This window comes from Castor canadensis, chromosome X (genome assembly GCF_047511655.1).
Source record: "Castor canadensis chromosome X, mCasCan1.hap1v2, whole genome shotgun sequence".
NCBI classification, from domain to species: Eukaryota; Metazoa; Chordata; class Mammalia; order Rodentia; family Castoridae; genus Castor; species Castor canadensis.
Window position 1 is genome coordinate 43,008,342 of NC_133405.1, and position 22,512 is coordinate 43,030,853.

Below are 22,512 nucleotides of genomic sequence, written 5' to 3' on the forward strand. Positions count from 1 at the left end.
ATCTTTATGCAATTGGATTCAGGGCTCCCTCAGGGAAGAGTGCTATACCTGGGATATTTCTTTTATAAAGAGTGGCATATTGTTTAATAACAGCTGCCTGAGGCAGTTAAGCCAGTTGGGCTGACAAGAGGCTGACCAAAAAATGTAAAGGAAAATTTGGGAAATGAGCTGTCTATGGAGGTTGGTCCTTGAAAACTTTCAACATATTTATAGGGATTTAGAGAGCCATGAACATGTGCAGGGCTGTGTACATATGAATATAATTCAATAAAAATGGGCAAAGGGTCTGAACACATACTTTGTCACAGATGATATACTGATGACAAATGTATGGAAAGATGGTGCAACATCATTCCTCATTTGAGAAATGCAATGTAAAAAGTGAGATCCCACTATACACCTGTTACAATGGCTAAACTTAAAAACCCCAACACTGAAGAAGATACAGAGCAACTAATGGGAAAGAACTGTCATGTTTAACATGACCGTTTATCATGTTAAACAAATTTACCACATGACCTAGCAATACTACCACCAGTTAAGCTAAACAAATTAAACCTATGTTCACACAAAATCTGTATATGAGTGGTCATACCAGCTTTATTCATAATTGCTAAAAACTGGAAACAGAAATAATGCAAATGTTCTTCAAGAAGTGGATGAATAAACAAACCATGGTACACCCATTTAATGGAAAATGACTTAGCACTATTGATACATACAAACACAGAGGACTCTCAGGGGTGTTATGCTGACTGAAATAAGCCAATATCAAAAGGATACTACTGTATGGTTCTATTTTTATGACATTTTGAAAAAGGCAAACTATAGGAACAAAGAACCGAGGTGTACTTGTCAGAGGTTAGGGATAACACAAGAGAATTTTGGATGGTGTTGGAATAGTTGTATATCCTGATTGTGGTGGTGATTACATTGATCATACAGACCTTAAAAGTCCCAGAAACATACAATAATGTGTGTGTGTTTTTATTACCACGGTGGTTACATGGGTGTATATATACTTGTCAAAACACTTAAAATAGGTGAATTTTATTCTGTGTAAATTGTATCTCAAAAAGTTGATTTTTTCTAAAAAAAAAAAAATTGGAGACAAGGTCCATGTAGTCCAGTACCCCAGGCTGGCCTTTAACTCACAAATGTCCTGCTTCCACCTCTTTTTCTGCTGGGATTATAATAAAGAACTGCCACATCCAGCTTTGATAAACTATACTTCTAAACGTGGGATTACTAGGTATATTAAATTTGAATTTATATAGCTACTGGCATATTGTCCTCTACATAGCAAGGAAGAAGTTTAGAATGAGACACAGGTGCATTTGGAAGTTCTCTATCCCCTGATCCTGAACTTTTTTCTTTCACAGGATCATGCTGATATTGAGTGGAAGTTTGCAAGAACAAAGCTTTGGATGAGTTACTTTGATGAAGGTGGCACTTTGCCACCTCCTTTCAACATCATCCCCAGCCCCAAATCATTTCTCTATCTTGGTAACTGGTTCAACAACACCTTCTGCCCCAAGAGAGACCCGGATGGTAGACGGAGAAGACATAACTTGAGAAGCTTTACAGTAAGACTTTTAAAACACTGTGTCTCAGAATGTAAAATATGTCCTGTTCAGGGGTGGATACTAGCGGGAGGGGGAAGGGTGAATAGAGATGATGAATATGGTCGATGTATTTTATATTCTTGTGTGAAAATAAAACAATGAAACCTACTGAAATCATTTTAAATAGGGGGGAGAGGAGGGAGTATGATGGTGGGGGTGAAACTAACCAAGATACATTCTAAGCACATATGGTAATGTCACAATGGAAACACCCTTGTACAACTAATATATACTAATAAATGTTAAAAAAGAAATGTGCCATGAACATCTGCCTCCAAAAGTATAGCATTATATATGTTAACTTACTAATTGTGACATTAATGGTGGTTCCAAAATAGTTAAAATAAATATCCAAGCATAAACTAATTGTCTATTTTAAAACAAATGTTTTCCTCCTTTCCCTCCTTTGTGACAGTCCTATCTTACATCATAAAATAACTCTAATCTACTTATGCCTTGGGGATGTGTCATTCTCCTATCACAATATTTACAAATATTTTGGGATGGGTGGGTAGGCAGGGTGTTAGAACACTGCTGATGTAACCGCTGTCCATTTTCAATTGCAGGAACGCCATGCTGACAGCCTGATACAAAACCAACATTATCAGGTAAACCTTCTTGCACAACAATTCCTGGCCAATTCAGCAGAGAGGAAACAAACTCCACTCTTGGCCATGTCTGGACTTGACAAGGATAGGAAGATTGAAAAGGCTATAATTTATCAAAGGTGGATTCATCAGAGTGGAATCAGCTACTTTATAGTCCTGCTCACAGTCCTTTAACACTGCCTTAGCTGAATCAGCAGCAACCACTACTTCTAAAGCTATCTTCCTCAAGATTAAAATAGGATACGTGGTTGGTTGACTGACCACTCAACAAATATTTGCGTACTTACTGTAATCAGACACCAGGATAGGCATTAGAGAAATCACTGTGAACAAGAAAGACACTATCTTTCTACCCTTATGAAGTTTATTATCTAGCATGGATGGGAGACATTAAAAAAATCATTAGAACTATTAAAACTAAGTGATTAGGGTTAAAAACTGCTGTGAACAAAAAGCAATAGAGTAATGGGAATATATAATAAGTAAGGAATATATAACAGGAAGAAGCTAACTTCACTGAAGTAAAAGCATATATAAATATAACTTAAGGTCTTTCAAAATGACAACTTTTTGTTTTTATTATTGTACAGGGGGTACAGTTTGACCATAACAAAAGCTCTTACAATATATCATAGTTGAATTCACCCCCTATATCATTCTCCTTTATTTCCCTTCCCTCGTTCCTGGAATAGTTTCAACAGTTCTCATTTTTCCATTTTCATATATGAGTACATAATATTTCCACTATATTCACCCTCCTACATCCTTTCCTTGTACCCTCCCCTCCTCCCACTGCTACCAACCTCCAGACAGGACTTGATTTATGTTCCTGTCCTCCATTTTTGAGGAAAAAAATGGCATTTTTGTTTAAGAAATCTATAAAATTTTATTATGACATTTCCACGTACATATGTATTATATAAAAAAGCAGATAAGCACTTCTATTCCACCAGCCAGAAGCCAATCAAACATCTAAATATGTGAGACATCTCTTTAGACAAATCCTTGCAAATCACAAATAAGAGTCAATAATCTCTCGCGTTCCTGATCAAAAGAAATCCAAAGCAATAAAATGTTCTGCTGGGCTTAAAGGAAATTCAACTTTATTCTATAGGTCACTTCCCTAATTTTGTTCTTCTTAGGCCATAACTAACAAAAAGAAAAAGGAAACACAGTATTTGGTAGTTAACCCTTCTCTCGCTACTCTTGCTTCCAAATCTTATTTTCACAATAATGAATCCTAAGCAAGTTTTTTTGCTTCCAATTTCTGCATCATAATCCTCACAAAAAATTGGTTCTTGGGCATCTCAGTGACTTCTTTAAGTTCACAGAGTAACAGAATAAATAAAGCACTGATCATTATTAGTATAGGCCTTGAAATCTCACCATAATCTGTCTTACACATTTGTTTAATATTCTGGGTGTTTATCAGTGTAGAAATTGCATGCTATTAAGGATGAAGCAGAATTGAAATCTAATTTTTACATTTTCTAATTGTATAACTTTGGAAAAGTTAGTTAACATCACTGAGCCTTAGCTTCCTCATCTGTGAGCTAGGGATAATAGTAAAACTTAATTTACAGTGTTGTGAAAATTGAGTGGTGTATGTTACCTGGCATAGTGCCTGACACACTGCAATAAGTGGTAGCTATCATCACCATAACTAATACAAAACATGTGTGCTCCTCCCCAGAGACTAAGTAAAGAGGCCATCCCAATAAAGGAAAAGTGTAGACTGACTAAGAAAAATTGGAGAGATATGGTGGTGTATACCTATAACCCTGCCTATGTGGGAGGCAGAAACTGGAAGATCACAGTTTGAACCCAGCTGGGGCAAAAAGAATTACTGAGATCCCATCTCAACAAATAAGTTGGGCATGGTGGTTTACACTTGTATATCAAGCTATGCAAGAGGCATAGGTAAGAGGATCATGTTCTAAGGCCAGTCCAGGGCAAAACCACAGACCCTATTCAAAAAAATTACTGAAGTAAAAAGATCTGGAGGCATGGCTCTAGTGGTAGAGCACCTGACTGGAGTATAAGACCTATTATCACCCTCCCCCTCCTGCCCAATGCCAAAAAAAAAGAAAAATGTCTTAACAATGTATTTAGTACCAGAATTAGTAACTCTCAATTTTATAAAGAGAAAAGTCTCTTATATTTTAGTAAGAATTAAGTTAAAGTTTAATCCAGCCTGAAGGGAAAGTTATATCAATTATGACCATTTAAGAATTATTCTACTCTCACTAGTCTGTAAATGTGAATATGTTTACCTTGTGCTTGGGTGGAAATTCTTCCTTTGGGGTGAATCTGATTTTACTGCCACAGTCTGCAACCAAATTCAGAGATAAAATGATTCATTTAGCCAGTGGGCTTAAATCATTTTTTTTTTGCAGATAATGGCTTGAATCTTGTGAAGATTTTCTATCGCAAAGATGGTCTAAGCATGTTTTATTTCCTGTGTAGGTTAACAAGGAAACCTACAAGGAAATAGTCTGATAGCCTAACAAGGAAACTGAATGCTTCTTCATGCTTTTCAATTTCAGGAAGTTATCAGGAATTTAGTCAAAAGATATGTGGCTGCCATGATAAGAAATTCCAAAACAAATGAGGGGTTAACAGAAGAAAATTTTAAGGTAATTTAATCATGAAGTGATTTGATGTCCTCTTTCCCTTCTCCTTTTATCTCTCCTCTCTGTCTGTCCCCCTCCCTCCCGCCCTCTCTCTCCCTCCCCCTCTCTGTCTGTTGATCTGTTGTGCCAGAGAGTGAATCCAGGACCTGATGGTAGCAAGCATTCTACCACTGAGATACACCCCAGCTCTAACTTATCATTTATTAAGTATAATATGCACAGTGTTTCAAATGTCTGGTCATAAAATTTCACTGCCTGCAGAATCTATCATCTAGTAGATGGGAGAGATTTTACCAATTATCTGTCACACCACAATCAGTTTTATAAACAAAAGAAACCTGTCCAATACATTAATATTCTGGGTGTTTCTCAATGTGGGAATTACATGCTTTAAATGATGTGTCAAGGATGAATGGTAAGGGATAAGACACCAAACAGAAAATGCCTAGAGACTTAAAGGCCTTCTTTGCCTAAAGGATACAAGACAAAGGCCCAAAATGTATTATTAAGTCTAAAATCCTAAGAAACTCTACCATTATAAGCTTTTATTTGGGTACTGGGGTTTGAACTCAGGGCCTCATGCTTGGCCCTCTACCTCTTGAGCCACTCTACCAGCTGTTGAAATTGTTCTAAGGGGAGTGGGGAGAGGAGGGAGAACAATGGAGGGGAATAAATCTAAGATATATTGTAAGCATATATATAAACATCACAATGTATCCCCCTATACAGGTATTAGATACTAATAAAAAAGAAACTCTACCATTAAATTTTAAATCTTTTCCTATTATTAGCACTAGCCTAAAACAGTGATTCTCTACCAGGAGCAATTTTGTCCCCCAGAGTACTAATGGCAGTCTGGAGAAACTTTTTGTTGTTGACCCAGCATCTAGTGGGTAGAGAGGTTGCTATGAAAGATTGTACAACAAAACAAGATACCCTCCCACAACATATCAGTAGAACTAAGATTGAGAAATCCATACATAGGCATTTCTAAAGCACATAGGAAGGCTATTATCCTAATCTACAGACATAACTAATTTTTGAAGGCCTATGTGCCGAGCACTCTGCTAAGTGCAGGGTATAATGGTGAACAAAATCTAACCAGCCCCTGTTCTGTGGAATGATGATTAATAATGTGGTGATAAATGATTAAATATTATATCAGAGTAAACAAGGGGCACCATAGAAACACAGAGAGGAGGGATAGTCAACTGGGATGTGAGGAATTAGGGCAGGCTTTCCAGAGGAAGTGATAAGCTTGAAGGAGGAGCCAGATAAAGTGGCCAAGAAAGAGAGAACAATGACAAAGGCCCAGAGACAAAAGAGAATATGTCCATATGAATAGACAGTAGAGCCTGGAGGGGGGAGAGAGAAGAAATTAAGCTGGACAGATCTGTAGGTATCAGGCCTTGAAAAACTCTGTAGTCCATGATAAGGCATTTCTACCTTTTCCTATTCCTAAGGTCAGTGGCAAGTTACTAAGGTATTTTAACTCTGACTCATGATCAGAGTGCAGCTTTTAAGAGGGCCTTTAAATGAACAAACCTGGCATTTAAGCAGCCAGTTATAGATAGAAGACATTTTTGTAGTGACTTGAATGAACAGGTCTTCTGTCCCAAAACAAGTTTCATCACCTGACATTTCACTTCTCTAGTTTCATTCCTGGGAGTCCTAAAATCAGTGCCTTCTTCAGTGGTCCTTTTATATACAGATACCTGTGAGAGCCAATGCCCTAATGGAATACTTCAAATGCCAATTAATACTTAATTAGGGATTAGTCTGTTGATGTGCTCCTGATGAGGAGATTCTGAAATCAGTTTACTCATTGAAAAAATTTTCCAAACTGGTTAGCAGTCTGCAAAAAAATGAAACTAGATCCATGTTTATCACCCTATACCAATATTAACTCAAAATGGATCAAGGATCTTAATATCAGACCCCAAACTCTAAAGTTGGTACAGGAAAGAGTAGGAACTACTTTGGAACTAATAGGTATAGGCAAGGACTTTCTCAATGGAACCCCAGCAGCTCAGCAACTAAGAGATAGCATAGATAAATGGGACTTCATAAAACTAAAAAGCTTCTGCTTAACAAAAGAAATGGTCTCTAAACTGAAGAGACCACCCACAGAGTATGAGAAAATATTTGCCAGCTACACAGCAGACAAAGGACTGATAACCAGAATATATAGGGAACTTAAAAACTAAATTCTCCCAAAATTAATGAACCAATAAAGAAATTGGCAAGTGAACTAAACAGAACTTTCTCAAAAGAAGAAATTCAAATGGCCCAAAAACACATGAAAAAATGCTCACCATCTCTAGCAATAAAGGAAATGCCAATTAAAACCACACTAAGATTCCACCTCACCCCTGTTAGAATAGCCATCATTAGCAACACCACTAACAACAAGTGTTGGCAAGGATGGGAGTGGGGAAGGAACCCTCTTACACTGCTGGTAGGAATGTAAACTAGTACAACCACTCTAGAAAAAAATTTGGAGGCTTCTTAAAAATCTAAACATAGATCTACCATATGATCCAGCAATACCACTCTTGGGGATATACCCAAAAGAATGTGACACAGGTTACTCCAGAGGCACCTGCACACCCATGTTTATTGCAGCAGTATTCACAATAGCCAAGTTATGGAAACAGCCAAGATACCCCACTACTGACAAATGGATTAAGAAAATGTGGTATTTATACACAATGGAACTTTATGCAGCCATGAAGAATGAAATCTTATCATTCACAAGTAAATGGATGGAACTGGAGAACATCATTCTGAGTGAGGTTAGCCTGGCCCCGAAGACCGAAAATCGTATATTCTCCCTCATATGTGGACATTAGATCAAGGGTAAACACAACAAGGGGATTGGACTTTGATCACATGATAAATCGAAAGCACACAAAGAAGGTATGAGGATAGGTAAGACACCCAAAAACCGAGATAGCGTTTGTTGCCCTCATGCAGAGAAACTAATGCAGATACTTTAAAGAAACTGAGGCCAATAGGAGATGGGGACCAAGAACTAGAGAAAAGGTTAGTTCGTGAAGAATTAATTTAGAAGGTAACACACATGTACAGGAAAGCAATGAAAGTCAACTCCCTGTATAGCTATCCTTATCTCAATTGGCAAAATCCCTTGGTCCTTCCTATTATTGCTTATACGCTCTCTTCAACAAAATTAGAGATAAGGGCAAAATAGTTTCTGCCTGGTAGCGAGGGGGTGGGGGGGAGAGGGAGGGGGTGGGGGAGAAATGACCCAAACATTGTATGCACATATGAATAAAAGAAAAAATAAAAAAAAGAAAAAATTTCCAGTGGCCACATAATTCTTGTTTTTCTTGTGCTTGAATAGTAGCAGATGTGATAGATTTTTCTGGTATTTTATATACTTTGTGGTTTGCTACTAGGCAAACTTAGACTATTTTAGAGGGTATCAAGGTATCCATTATGCCTGCTATGACTAAAGGTCAACCCTCTTGATATAACTTCTCTTTCCTCTTTCCCTAGGAATTAAAGCAGGACATCTCCAGCTTTCGATATGAAGTGCTTGACCTCTTAGGAAATAGAAAACACCCAAGGAGAAGCTTTTCCACTAGCAGCACTGAACTCTCTCAGAGGGATGATACCAATGATGGCAGTGGTGGGGCTCGGGCCAAATCCAAGAGTGTCTCTTTCAACTTAGGCTGCAAGAAAAAGGCCTGCCATGGGCCGCCGCTCATCAGAACCATGCCAAGAGCCAGTGGTGCCCAAGGGAAGTCAAAAGCTGAGTCATCAAGCAAACGCTCCTTCATGGGTCCTTCTCTCAAGAAACTGGGTCTCCTATTCTCCAAGTTTAATGGTCATATGTCTGAACCCAGTTCAGAACCAATGTACACAATTTCTGATGGACTCGTTCAGCAGCACTATATGTGGCAGGACATCAAATATTCTCAGATGGAGAAAGGGAAAGCAGAGGCCTGTTCTCAAAGTGAAATTAACCTCAGTGAGGTAGAATTAGGTGAAGTCCGGGGCGCTGCTCAGAGCAGTGAATGCCCTCTAGCCTGTTCCAGCTCTCTTCACTGTGCATCCAGCATCTGCTCCTCAAATTCTAAACTTTTAGACTCCTCAGAGGATGTATTTGAAACTTGGGGAGAGGCTTGTGACTTGCTCATGCACAAATGGGGTGATGGACAGGAAGAACAAGTTACAACTCGTCTCTAAGTCAAGGCCCTATCACCTATTCTGGAACTCAATAGAAAATTTATATTTCTTTGTTCTCAGAGGTGACAGAATCCCTTACTGCCCCCACCCCCCCAAAGGAGAGTGAAACTCCTATTACTTCCCCTTTTATAGCTACATTCTCCAAGTTTTGTTCTTGTCTTATTATTACTATTATTTGCCTTTTTATACCTATTAACACTAAATCCATCTCAAAACCAACTGAAGGGGTCTTGCCCCTAATCAGCTGAGGTGCAGTCGGGTGCTTAACCCTTTCGCTTTGCTTTGCTTTGCTTACCCTTGCTTCCTTGAAGCTCCAGGTGCCACTTCGCTACTGTTGCTATTGCACAGATTCCTGAACTTTCTCAGGATCTTACGCCATCTCCCCACAGGGCTGAGGGATGTGCTCAGCAGTCCTCACCAGCTATCAGATAAGGCAAACCAACCTGCATATTGTTGTTATCCTTCAGTGATACGCACTGCTCATGCTGGTTCAATGAACAGCATCAAAGGGAGGTTAAACAGACTCCACAGAATTGCCAGCTTGTGGTTTCTAGGTAGAACTGGCCTTTTGTTTTGTTTTTAAACACTATAACTTCTTATTGTGGGCCCTGTGAGCTTTTTGTTTCGTAAAGATGTGTTAGTTTCTTAATGTGTGCTAATGCTACATTTACCCTATAGTATATATGTCATATCTAATAAGTGAGGTGAATTCCTTTCCTGTGTTTGTGTATTTCAGTTAACTTACATTTTAAAATTTGATAGCATTAAAATTAGTATTTAGGATGTGTACTTTTTTTAAAATCTACTGCACTCTAACCAATAGTCATTACATCTCCTACTTGGCAAGAAAAAATAATTAGCTGGTATATTTATAGGGTCCTATCTACTGCTGATAGATTTAAAAACCAATGCTATCAAGGGATTAAAAGATAAAGGCCTGGATTTGAAATAGTTTTTATCAGAAAAATGACATTTTGCCAGTGTTGAATGCTAAAAAAAAAGTCATCTTACATCTTATCTTCAATTTAATTAACTGCTTTCTGGAAAAAAACAAATTTTAGGTTTACATTTAGGTTACAGTTTTAATATTCACTGGCGGCAGAATTGCATGTAAAAATTTTAGATATATAACATTACCCTAGTGATCCATATTTTACTGTCTTTAAAGCTGCATTCATATAGCCAAACTAATTACTTCCCACACCTTAAGAGTACTTCATCAGAATACAAAGGTACAAATTTAAAACTGAAGTTTCAATGCATAATTATTTTAGACCTGATAACCACCAAGCAATAACCTGCTGAGCAAGGGTGATTTTTGCCAACATTAGCACAAAAGTTTCCTTAATTTATCGTCTAACAAGACCTGAAACAGCCAGAGATCTGGCTCTTGGGGACTAAATTAACAATGTAAATTTAACAAAGTCTAAAAGTTAGCTAGGTGTCACTCTGCTCTTTTAAATGTCAGCATCAACAGGAACCCATCTAAATTCTTAGATGTTATTTCTGGTAGAAATGAAATGAAGAATTTTCAAGCAATGAAAATACATCTCAAAACTAGTTTTTGGCAATGTAATTTCTGTTATTTGAATTGATTCCCATCTGTATCCTTAGCATTGGTGAATGTTGGTCAAGGTGTTTAACACACAGAAAAGCCAAACTTGTGGGGAGGACACAAGAGGTACTGAAGAGTGAACTCAGATCCAGGGAAAAGGAATAAAGAGAACAAGCTGCATCAAGACCCATTTGGCAAAGGTTTGTCCCAAAATAATTCTTTGATCTTTAGTTATTTATTCAAATCTAACTTCTCTCCTGTCACTAAGTGGGGAGGCTATCATAAATGGCTCTGACACTAGAACAGTCTACTTTCCACAAGGAAGTTTTCCAAAGTTATAGATTCAACTTTCCCAAATGCCAAGTTCATTTTGAATAGTAACAGAACCTTGGCTATATTCCTAATTCACATTGATGATACCAAATAAACCAATATATAACCCAATTTCATAAAAAGATAAACATGTCTTCCTCACAAATGTACATGAACTTCTGATAATTGAGGTATACTTTTTCTGGCAGCTATTTTACCAGTTTGTCAGAAAACAGCATAGCCAGGCATGCAGTCATGCTCCAAAACAGTTTTCTCTGTTATGTTCTAAAGAGAGTGGAAGTATAACGCTCAGTAGCCAATCTCTATTACTGGAAGAAACCAGTGCCATGTTTCATGAGAGTACATTCCTTTTTCAGATCTTCTCAGGGTTATTATTTTTGTGATTTGGGCTTAGGACTTAACTAGCTATATTGAGGTCTCAGTTAGTATGGGGGTTAAAGCTAAGCATCTACTGCCCTTTTATGCTGGTGACACCAACATTTTTATTAAGTCTAAAACAATAGAAACTAGGAAGAGGAAAGGTTTTTGTGTTCACTTTTCTACTCTCCTGACCCAGCTGCTACTAACTTATTTCAGAGCTGAGAGTGTTGCTGAGTGGTAGACCATTTTGCCTAGCATGCTGCACTCCTGGTTCCCATACAAAATAGCGCAAAAAAAGAGGCATTTCAAATAAAAGTACTTAAGTATTTCCTCTGACCCCAGAGAAGGTACAAACCAACTTGAGAGTAAATTTATAACAAAAAGAGCTAAAAGAGAAACTTTGAGAGGGTTAACTTGATTCCAACCTCATGTTTTACAAATAAAAAGGGGAGGAAGATGTCCAGAGACGATTATAGAGCTGATCAATAAACTCAAATGTTCTATATCATAGAAATAAGACATTAATCCAGCATATATATGTTATATATAGGAAATATATAAATAAAATGTCCACTATACAGCATACCTATTTTTCCATTTGCCTAAAATGCCGCAAACTCCAAAAATTTCACAGACATATTTAAATGTAAAAATGTATTATAGTCAAAACAGTTAAAAATTATCACTTACTAATTATGTAAAATAACCACACCATGATTCACTTCCATTACAGTTGGCTTTTTTGTAACTTCTAGATACATTGGATTCGTTTAATCCCATAATTAATGACTCTGATAATAATTAGGGTAAAGATACTACAAAGAAAATGTATGAATTATATTAGAAAAGAACCATTATTAAAGTATCTCCTCCACTTTTAGCTTTAAGTCCAGTGAAATACAAAGACAGAATGATTCTAAAGTTTATAACACTGTTTTTCAAAGATACCAATTTTTACAGGGATATAAACGTTCCAAGGTAGCCAACTGTGGAACACACACCTGTAATGACAGCACTCACCAGGCTAAGGCAGGAGGATTGTGAGATAGAGGCCAGTCTGTGATACATAGCAAGATCCTGTCTCAAGAAAAAAAATGCTTCAGGTTCTACTTCTGTTACATGAGAACATGAAAATTTTTCCAGTTCTACCTGCCATAATCATTTCTTCATTCTACTGTGACTTAATTTAGGCTATAAACCTAAAGCATCTATAAGCATCTGCCTGAAATTGATTAAAGAACTTTAACAATCTATAGCCTCCATCTTTTGAATGACTTATTAAAATACCTTTTCCCAAAAGAAACTTTTGAGTTCTTATGGCAATGCATAACTCTTCTGAACATTTCAATGGGAATTAGGGAAAAAGATGAAGTAATACCTTAGCAAGAAAATACAAACCTAACCATTTGCCTATTTGTGTTGCATTGTGAGGGAAACTCAAGTTGTGTTTTGACTTAGCTTTAGTGGTCAAGATCTTGGCTTGATAAATCATCTGGTTAAAAGTACTTGAAGTTAGAAATTCCTTTCTGTTTAAAAGAATATAAAAAATTGAGCATATTATTTTAGTAAGTTTTCAAAAACAGTGCTAATAAACAGATTGCCCATATAGACAAGTCAATATAAATTGATACAATTGCTCAGAAGATTTAAACAACTTCATATCTACTTCATAGCTTCCCTACTCCCACTCCTGAAACTTTGCCTCAAAAATATGGATATTTTGGAGTGTTTCTTTGGATTATTTAATTGCTTTAAATGCCCACTTTGTTGGTATAGAACTAGACATTTGGGACAGAGTGAGCCTTATTTTAGTACAGAGAAGTGCTGTTTCCACTGCATTGCCAATGAGCTTTCCAATCACCTTTCACACAAATGTGGGTTTTGGCTCACTTTGCTTTTTGGGAAATGTTTTTAATATGGAAATCTTCATGAATTTGCGTGTTATCCTCGTGCAGAGGCTATGCTAATCTTCTCTGTATCGTTCCAATTTTAATATATGTGCTGCCGAAGCGAGCACCAGGGAACTATTTCTAACAGTGTCTTGTCTGTATGCACACAAATATACTGAAACTTAACATTTGATTCTTCTGAGACTGGCCTTTTAGCCCTTTTGGTAATTACTAGATCATTTTGAAGCTTAGGGAAGCAGGAGTAACTTTTCAATGTAAAGACAATTCCTGAAATGTGATAAGGAATTGCTAAAATCAACTGCCGTAACAGTATTCTCTGGAGGACAACAGTTATAATGACAGCTATCAGGATTCAGGGTTTCTAATTGTAAGAAAAAAAAAAACATTTAGGCAGGAACTTACTTGTAAAATGGTTTGTTTTTTTTTGTGGTACTTTGGCTTGATCTCAGGGCTTGACCTTGAGCCACTCCACCAGTCCTTTTTTGTGAAGGGTTTTTTGAGATAGGGTCTCACAGAACTATTTGCCAAGGTTGGCTTCAAACTGTGATCCTCCTGATCTCTGCTTCCTGATCAGCTAGGATTACAGGTGTGAGCCACCAGTGCCTGGCAATGTATACATTTTTGGCAAAAGAGAGTATACATATTGTAGATTTACTGCATACTCATTACTATTTATAATGCTGATATGTAGCCTAGAATTTTCTTCAGTTTGCTGCTTGGAGGTTCTGAGAAGGTACTAATGTGTGGCTTTTGAGAGCTTTGCTTTATGAAAATGGAATGTTTGGGAAATAGAGGAATTAACTGCTGAAATAATACAGGTAGCAAGCCAGGGTGTTAAAGCTTAGTATTTGTGTTACCTCCCCACTCTAAACCAAATGTGTATCTCACACTTGTTACTGTGTTGGATCTGAGTTGTGTTCTTTTTCTAAAGACAGACCAATTAGTGTTGTTGGTACTTGAGAAATATATACAAATTAAGAATTATAATATTCAAATTCAGTATTAAGAAGAATGCCCTTATACCAACAGCTAATCTGATGTGGTAAGTTGTGAAAGCTCTGTAGAAGCTTCCCATTACTACACAAATGAATGGCAAAGAATTTGCTTTTTTTCCTTTTTTTTGGTGGGACTAGGGTTTAAACTCAGGGATTCATGTTTGAAAAGCAGGTATTCTACCACTTGAGCCACACCTCTAGTCCATTTTGCTCTGATTATTTTAAAGATGGGGTTTCTTGAACTATTCGCCCAGGCTGGCCTCCAACTACAATCCTCCCCATCTCAGCTTCGCAAGTAGCTAGGATTACAGGTGTGAGCCACTGGGACCTGTAAAATATCAAACAATTTCTGTAGTAAGAGGAAGAGCTCACTTTTGATCATATAATCAACATATGCCCTTCCCTATCCATCCCCCAAAAGCCTTCTTACAACTCCAAAATGACTTGATAGATCCAAAAACTGACTGATGTTACTAGGGAAAAACTGCCTACAGTGTGAATGTCATTTTCACCAATTTGCCACATCTTACCCTTAACTTTAGGAGACTTCAGGACAACCTAACATTCCAGGAGCTGTACCTCAACAAACATACACACCAAGGCACTGTCCTCAGTGGCACTTGAGTAAATAGGTGGTAGTGTGCCTTTTAAGCTTAAGCACCTGCAAATACAGTGAAGCTGGGCTGGTTCATTTTTATATCCTTTCCCATAAAGTTCAATATATCCCCCAAATACTTACTGCCATCATTGCTTTCTAACGTAGAAACCCTCTTGGACAATTTTCAGTCTTATACAACCCTTAAAACAGACCTTTGAAAGACAAGACAGGACACTTGGGATTTTTGCTAGGGCTCTTGGAAGACTTTGATGGCGCTAGTAAAGACACAATAGCTTTCAATGTAAGGACAAATGTGGATAAGCACTTTAAAACACAGGGCTAACCTGTGTCAATTTGGATGACCAAATTGAGATGGAGTTGTTCAATTAAAAAATGTGTTTCCTGGGGCTGAGAATGTAGCTCAGTGGTAGAGTGCTTGTCTAGCATGTGTATGGCTCTGGCTTTGATCCCCAAAAATGTGGTTTCGGATTTAAAGCATTAACATCACTCTGTTCTCCAACAAAATCCCGAAATACAACTGTATCTAAAAACTAACTCTGAACAATCTGTAAGCCAGTTTTTTTTTTTTTTTTCAAATTTTGGGTCACATCTGGGTTCAATTTCAGAAGGCAACAAGCTTTTATCTGGGATCATTGTATTCACAAATTCAACACACTAGATCCATATTAAAGTTATATTTTAAATTATGCAATAGCACAGACTGGCTTTCATAATTATGTACATTTGACCAACTACTAGAAGGAATGATTTCTCAAAATGTTATCTAAGAAATTTAATGAGTTTGATAAAACTATATGAAAGAGAAATAAAATCTAAAAGTGGAGGACAGTAGCAAAGAAGAAAAGCCAGGTTATGTATTTGGTGTCATATTTTTTAGCCTCATAAATCTTTAATAAGTATATAAAGGAAGGAATGATATTTTCCTTAACTTGCCAAAATTTATGCACCTAAATGAATAATGTTCTTCAAAGCAGTCAACTTAAAAATGCTGTACTCATCTGCTAATGATGCTGCCATTACTTACCCCATTTTGCACCTCTACCTTTGGGAGGACTTTCAAAATCCATAGTACAATCTCTGAATATCCTTGATAGTAGGAAACCATCCTGTAAGATTGAATTTTTAGAAGTGGTCAAAACTAATTTTAGATCCACTTTTGGTAAAATGTTGAGTGATCAAAGTACATTTCACATAAAAGAATGCTTTCAAGTGCTATTACACAATAAGCACTTTGGTGAGTTTTCAGTCGGATATACTCCTGGAACCACTAATTCAAGCTAACAAAGGATATTTCCATTATTCCCCAAAGATGCCTTGTTTCCCTTTGCAGTATGGAATCCAGTTTCAAACATACTTGGAACACTGGCAACCTTACTGGAATAAACACACAGCCTCCCAAGGATAATTTAAAAGGCAACATATTTAGGTACAGAACCTCTACTCTTTGGGGAACAATCATGATTTAACCCTTGAAACACCTGTGTTTAAATAGTAAAAATACATTCAGATTTCCAGTGGCTTATGCTGTAAACTAAGTTGTTTCTCCAAATCTTATCTGATCCACAAGAAAAAGACATTTTATAATGTTGAGGCTCTGACAAATAGGATGTTAAGTGGAAGATGGAACAGTAAAGGAACCCTGTAGCCTCTACAGAAAAATAGATGGAAGGGCTTGGGGCTCAAGGAGCCATGGTAGCAGAAGCAATGGGAGGAGGCTCTCATGGAAGGGTGGCAATAGCTAGCTGAATTTTCAGGTCATCTGAATATCACATGATCAGACTACATGTTTCCTATATAAAATCTAGTTATATTATTTAAAGTACAAGCTTCATCACTTTGTGTTCACACCTTGTAGGACTTCCTTTTACAACACGTATTAAGCAATCAGTTTAAATAATGAAGGCAGAGGAACCTGTACTTGAGTAAGCAGAATAATGTGTACTTGGCATACTTAAGCAAGAGAAACAGAATTCTCAAGTGTTCAGCAGGATCACTAGAATCAAGGACACTAAAGTGAGTATTGTGTGAGCTTATAAGGTGACCTCTAAACCCAAACTGATAACACGAGTCTGCGGTTTAATGTTAAATAAATCCAATTTGATAAATTAGTGACTTTAACTGTTCAAATTACTCCTTTAACACAGTAAAGCTTTAAGATCTCTGATTTCAACTGTAAAGACAGACCTTATACCACACAGTTAAGAATAAATATATCCTTCTCAAGGGAAAAATACATTAATTTGTCTTTGTTTCTTCTAACAGAGTAATGAATGCTAGAGGTAGTATTCAAGAACACAAAAATATTTTAACTCTTCATAGGATTCTACTTATTCAAGATCCCTTAAAAGTGGGATTGAAATTGAGAATGGGGAGTTTCTTCCTTGTCAAAAGAGGGAACACAATTTGGAGGTATGGGCTAACAGCTGCTAGCAGGAAAAAGAAATACTAGAAAATATAGGCTTTGCTTAATTCACTTTCTCAGCCTACATGGTGCTCCCTTTCCCCCACATATCACCATTCAATGTTTGTGTCAAATACAAGGTTAAAATGATCTCTGCTGAGCTTAACTCATGGAAAGGGAAATTTCTAAATGTGTTTGTGCAGATGGCATTTTGGCTTCGCAGACTATTTTAAAAGTTAAATCCACTTTGAATAACTATTACTTTTACTTAAATAATTTGTGTAAGAAATGCAAAGTTAGTGTCAACCTTGTCTGTGTTTAAAAAAATCTTGTACAATAATTTTGTGTATTTTTAGCTTCAGTATAAACAAAAATAAAGCGTTTATTTTCCCCCCCAAAATGTATGGCTCCTTAAAGGTGTTTTGCTTCTCCCTTTTCCAATGTAATCATTTATAGCTACCTAGTAATAAACATTTATGAACAAAAATGGATTTCACACTGTAATTTGACCAGCAGAAATACTAATTGGCGACTCCTGAGTTCTAAATATTTTGAAAAGTGTATGACTGAGGATAAATTGTTTAATGGAAAACATAAAAATCAAAACAAAGACATGACCATTAAATATTCAATAATTTAGTAATCATTCATAAAGAATTCTGAGATGACATAAAAAGGGATCAATAAAGGTATAAAACTATAGCTTATAATATTGGGAAACAAATCTGAAATTTATTCTTACTGAGCGCCTGAAACTATCATACATTTTTGTATAGAACATTTTGAATCTATAAATCAGGAAACATGTTGAGGTTAAGATGGTCACAATTAAACTAGTATAATCTGAATACATTTGGTGAACAATACTTCAAGTTATCAGGTGACAGTTTTTAAGATTTTTTTATAGTAATAGAGTTCAGCAATTATCTTTCCCTGAATTAATTAGATTGCCGAGGCTTTACTGTCTTGTATTTTACTAATTAAACTTTTAGTCCAGAGTACCAGTTAGCGTATCAAAACAGCTTAACTTTAACCTAATTAACTCACCTTCAGGTCCCAGCCTAATTATTTTTAGCATAAATGTGTGCATAACATTTACACGTTAGATAAGAACAACTTAAAAAGAAGTCATATATCTGACAAAGATTTGCAAGCAATACATACAAAGTACTACTATAATGCAGTAATACAAATGAATTAAACACACTTCTTAAAGATGGGTATTAAAACCACAATATGATACCTCTTATTACACACCCACTAAAATGGCTTTTAAAAAAAGAATACCACCATGTTGATATAACGCTCATTTATTGTTGATGAAAGTGTAAAATGGTACAACTTTGGGAAAATGTCCAGTAGTTTCTTATAAGAGTAAACATGTACCTAACCTATGACCCAACAATTCTTTTCCAAAGAAAGGAAAATAAGTGCTCACAAAAAGACTTGTAGAAAATGTTCATGCAACTTTGCTCATAATAAAAAAAACTGGAAATGGCCAGGTGTTCATCAATAGAAGAATGGATAAACTACGGCATAGTCATATGATGAAATACTGCTTGGCAATAAAAAGGAACATACTATGGACACAAATCCTAAATATTATGCTGAAGGAATACAAAAAAACCCCCACATCTTGGTTTATTTATGTGATGTTAAAAAACAAACATCTATGCTTAGAGGGATTAGAAAGAACAGTGATTACTTGGGGGGATGTGGATAGAAGCAAGGATTGACTAGAAAGGAGCATGCAGGGGTTTGGGGGATGGTTCTTTTTTCTGGCGGTACTGGGACTTGAACTCAGTGCTTAGCGCTTGCTAAAGCACACTCTTTGCTGCGTGAGCCACATCTTCAGACCTTTTTGCTCAGGTTATTTTGGTGATAAGACTGCTTTTTGTTCAGGCCAGCACGGACTGCTATCCTGTTTTGAACTTTCTCCTGTCTCTGGAATGACAGGCATGCACTACCATGCCCCAACTTTTTTCCATTGAGATGGGATCTTGCAAACTTTTTTGCTCAGGCTGGCCTAGAACCGTGATCCTCCTGACCTCAGCCTCCCCCTAGCTTGGGATGACAGGTGTGCACAGTGGTGCTAGCTATTGGTTGAGAGGAGGGTCTCACAAAGTATTTGTCTGGGCTGGCCTTGTACCATAATCCCGTAAATCCCAGTCTCTCAAGTAGCTAGGATTACAGGTGTGAACCACAGGCACACCCAGCCATTAATGTTATGTTAATAAGGGCTTAGTTTTCATTGGTCTATGAAAGATCATTTAAGATCTGTGCAATGTATTGCACATGACTTAACCTTAAAAGGAAAAAAAAGTCAAACAAATACTGAATTCTAGTTATGCATGCTTAAGTATTTAGGGGAAACTATACATAAATCTGCAATTTTATTTTGAAATTCAATAAGGATTTATAGATGGACATGTGAAAAAGCAATTACAGTAAAATATTAATTGCAGGATTTAGAAGTAGATATACAAATGTTCATTGCACAATTCTTCCAATTTTTCTGTATTTTTTAAGTTTTTCATAATAAAATGCTAGGAAAATATGCAGTGAGTAAAGGCAAAACTATATTAATAGAAGTCAAACCTATGTCATTCTTCAAAACAACCAAGGAGTAATACATTGCTTACAGGAAAAAAGATAGAACTAGAAATCATGTTGAGCAAAATAAGCTCAAAAAGCCAAATATTGCATGTTTTTGCTCATACGTGGATTCTAGACCTAAAATAATAATAATAATGGGACATAAGTGTAGAAGGGGAAGTGGGAGGGGATTCAGCAAGAGGGGGAAGGGAAAGAAGAGGACACACATACACATACAGCATAATGAAACCCACTAAATAACTATTTGAGAAGGCTAAGGGAATATAATACAGGGGGTAAACTTGTTCAAGATATAGGGTACACATCAATTAAACTATAAACATGAACCCCTCTTGTACAATTAATGTACGCTAATTTAAAAAGAACAGAAAGGACTTCTTGTGTATTTCAAGTTATTTCACTAGAACTGAAGGAATAAAAAAATAAAAACAACTGCTGAAGCAAGCAAAAACATCTTAATACAGTAAGACAGCTTCATATTTAAGGTAAAAACTTTCAATCTGAGGTAACTTGTACAGAAAAGAAGATATTCATTTTCTTTATACCTAGTACTTTAGTGTCCTAGAACTATGGCAGAAGTCTAGTTAATAATTTTAGTTAAATTGTTATCTAGTTAATTCTAGTTAAAATTTTTTAATATGAAAACCCAGCATTTTACGTATAGTGAGGTCTGCAAGGGAGATAACCATCTACAATACTAATAAATCAATACTCAACCAATAATGTTTGACTAGAATAGACCTTCACATTGTTTATTCATTGAACTCATCTGAATTCTTAAGAATTGATTCAATTAAACCTCAATATATTATTGAAACACCCTCCCCTGTTCCCAAAAGGTCTGGCCAGTGACAATAACCACCAACCTGGGAAAAAGAAACAATTAACAGTCAGTAATATTTTGGTTTCCAAGATCCACTCTGGGAATCACAGGGAAAAAAAGTGAACCCATCATGTTGATTATTATCAAAACAATTACTAAAAGAATAAAACCTGAAATGGTTCACTTACCTCAATTAGTTTCAATTAGAATGAATACTATGTACTTAATTTATAAGTAGTTATACACATACATAGTGAATATTCTTGAGAATTTCAAAATTTTCTAGGTGAGGGTGAAGTGGAGGGTGAAGTTGGGGGTGAATGTGAACTTCATACACATGTATGAAAATAGAATAATGAAACTGTTAAAGATTGAGGAAGGGAAAGGGAAAGGGGGAGAAGGGATAAGAAACAACAGAGGGGGTAGATAAGATCAAAGCACATTATATGTGTCTATGGAAATATCACAATGAATCCTTTATACAATTAATATATGCTAAAACAATAAAAACTCACTTCTTATCCAATACCAAGGTGTCTACAGATCTGTTCTTCAAAGTCTTATAAATTTAATTCTTTTCAGAATTCAAGACAATTTTTAAAAACCTGAACTCTTATTAACTTCATAAGCAAACATCTCTTTTCCAGATGGTCAGTTACCAAAGATATTTCCTTTATTATGAAAAACTACACAAAAAGTAGAGAATATCATAATGGACCCAAGCTTCAATGTTATTATTCAACAGTTAGTGACACATAGCTAATCTTCTTTCTTCTATAAACCTTTTTCCCAGAGGAAGCAATTCTCAGATTAATCTAAGGTAATTTTAAGCACAGTAGAAAGTTACCTAAACTCACGTGGATCTTCTCCTGAAGTTATATTCCCTGAAAAGTATTACAGTGAAAACTGCTTCTCATAATTCAGCTAGGAGAGAAGTATTCTGAATCAAGTTGCTTCTACTGAAATTCAATATTCTATATAGAATGGAGGAGAACCAGGAGGTTTTTTGCAACATTCTTAAGCTTTTATCATAAGTGTAGATATAAAATGCCTCAAGGTTTCATGTAAAATAGAATAAATCAAGTTCATGCCCCACCCTCCTCAATGGACTATTTTGTTATTCAGAGAGATTTATGTCTGGATCAAGTTTTGAAATTGTGTTTTTTTTTAAAGAAGCATGATTTATTTATATTCTTATTTCCACATACAATGAAAAGGTTATGCTTTGATTACAGACTCCAAGGAAATGAAAATGTTTTAAATTCACAGGTCTTGAATTTCAACAGCAAAATAGACTCAGTATTTTCATCTACTCTTAATTAACACAAGGTCACAATTAGTTTTGAGAATACATATAATACAGCATAAAGCGAATTCTAATTCTTTCCCTTGCTATGGAAATTATCCAGTTTTCTATCTTTAGCATAACCAGATTTATATCAGGAAGGAGGGCAGGTAAGGGGTTCCAAACAAACCACGGTGTTTTTTTTTTATCTCCTTCCCCTAATAATTCTAAATGGATGAAATTTAGTAGAGGGAAGACGGCTATCTTTTATAGTGTCGGGGACAACTAAAGAGGTAATATGTAAAAAGAAGTACTGTGCTGTTTTTGCTACAGGCTGATGAAAAACATGGTCTTCTGGTTTTTTAATTACTAGAAGAGCCAGTTGCTTTTTATGTGGAAGCAGTCTCCAAAGACCATTGCAGACTTCTTTAGCAGGTTACTTTCATCTCACCCCATCAACAAGCATGCCAGGGCTCACTCTTTTATTACTACTTAGAGAAGACTGATTTTAATACATAAACAAAAAGATTCATAGTT

General features: G+C 36.2%; 1 protein-coding gene and 1 non-coding gene across 2 annotated transcripts in view; one reads left to right on the forward strand and one right to left on the reverse strand.

The window, feature by feature from the left end:
• Positions 1-17,795, forward strand: part of Trpc5 (transient receptor potential cation channel subfamily C member 5) — a 271,334-nt gene extending 253,539 nt beyond the window's left edge. The window contains exons 8-11 of the mRNA XM_074063343.1: positions 1,383-1,586; positions 2,192-2,233; positions 4,780-4,869; positions 8,386-17,795. Of these exons, the coding sequence (XP_073919444.1) occupies positions 1,383-1,586; positions 2,192-2,233; positions 4,780-4,869; positions 8,386-9,078 (1,029 nt within the window). The 3' untranslated portion in view covers positions 9,079-17,795. The remainder of the gene's footprint in view (positions 1-1,382; positions 1,587-2,191; positions 2,234-4,779; positions 4,870-8,385) is intronic.
• LOC141420028 (U6 spliceosomal RNA) lies at positions 13,237-13,343 on the reverse strand. Its single transcript, XR_012444734.1, has one exon. It is a non-coding gene; the product is annotated as a U6 spliceosomal RNA (small nuclear RNA).
• Positions 17,796-22,512: the final 4,717 nt, after the last annotated feature.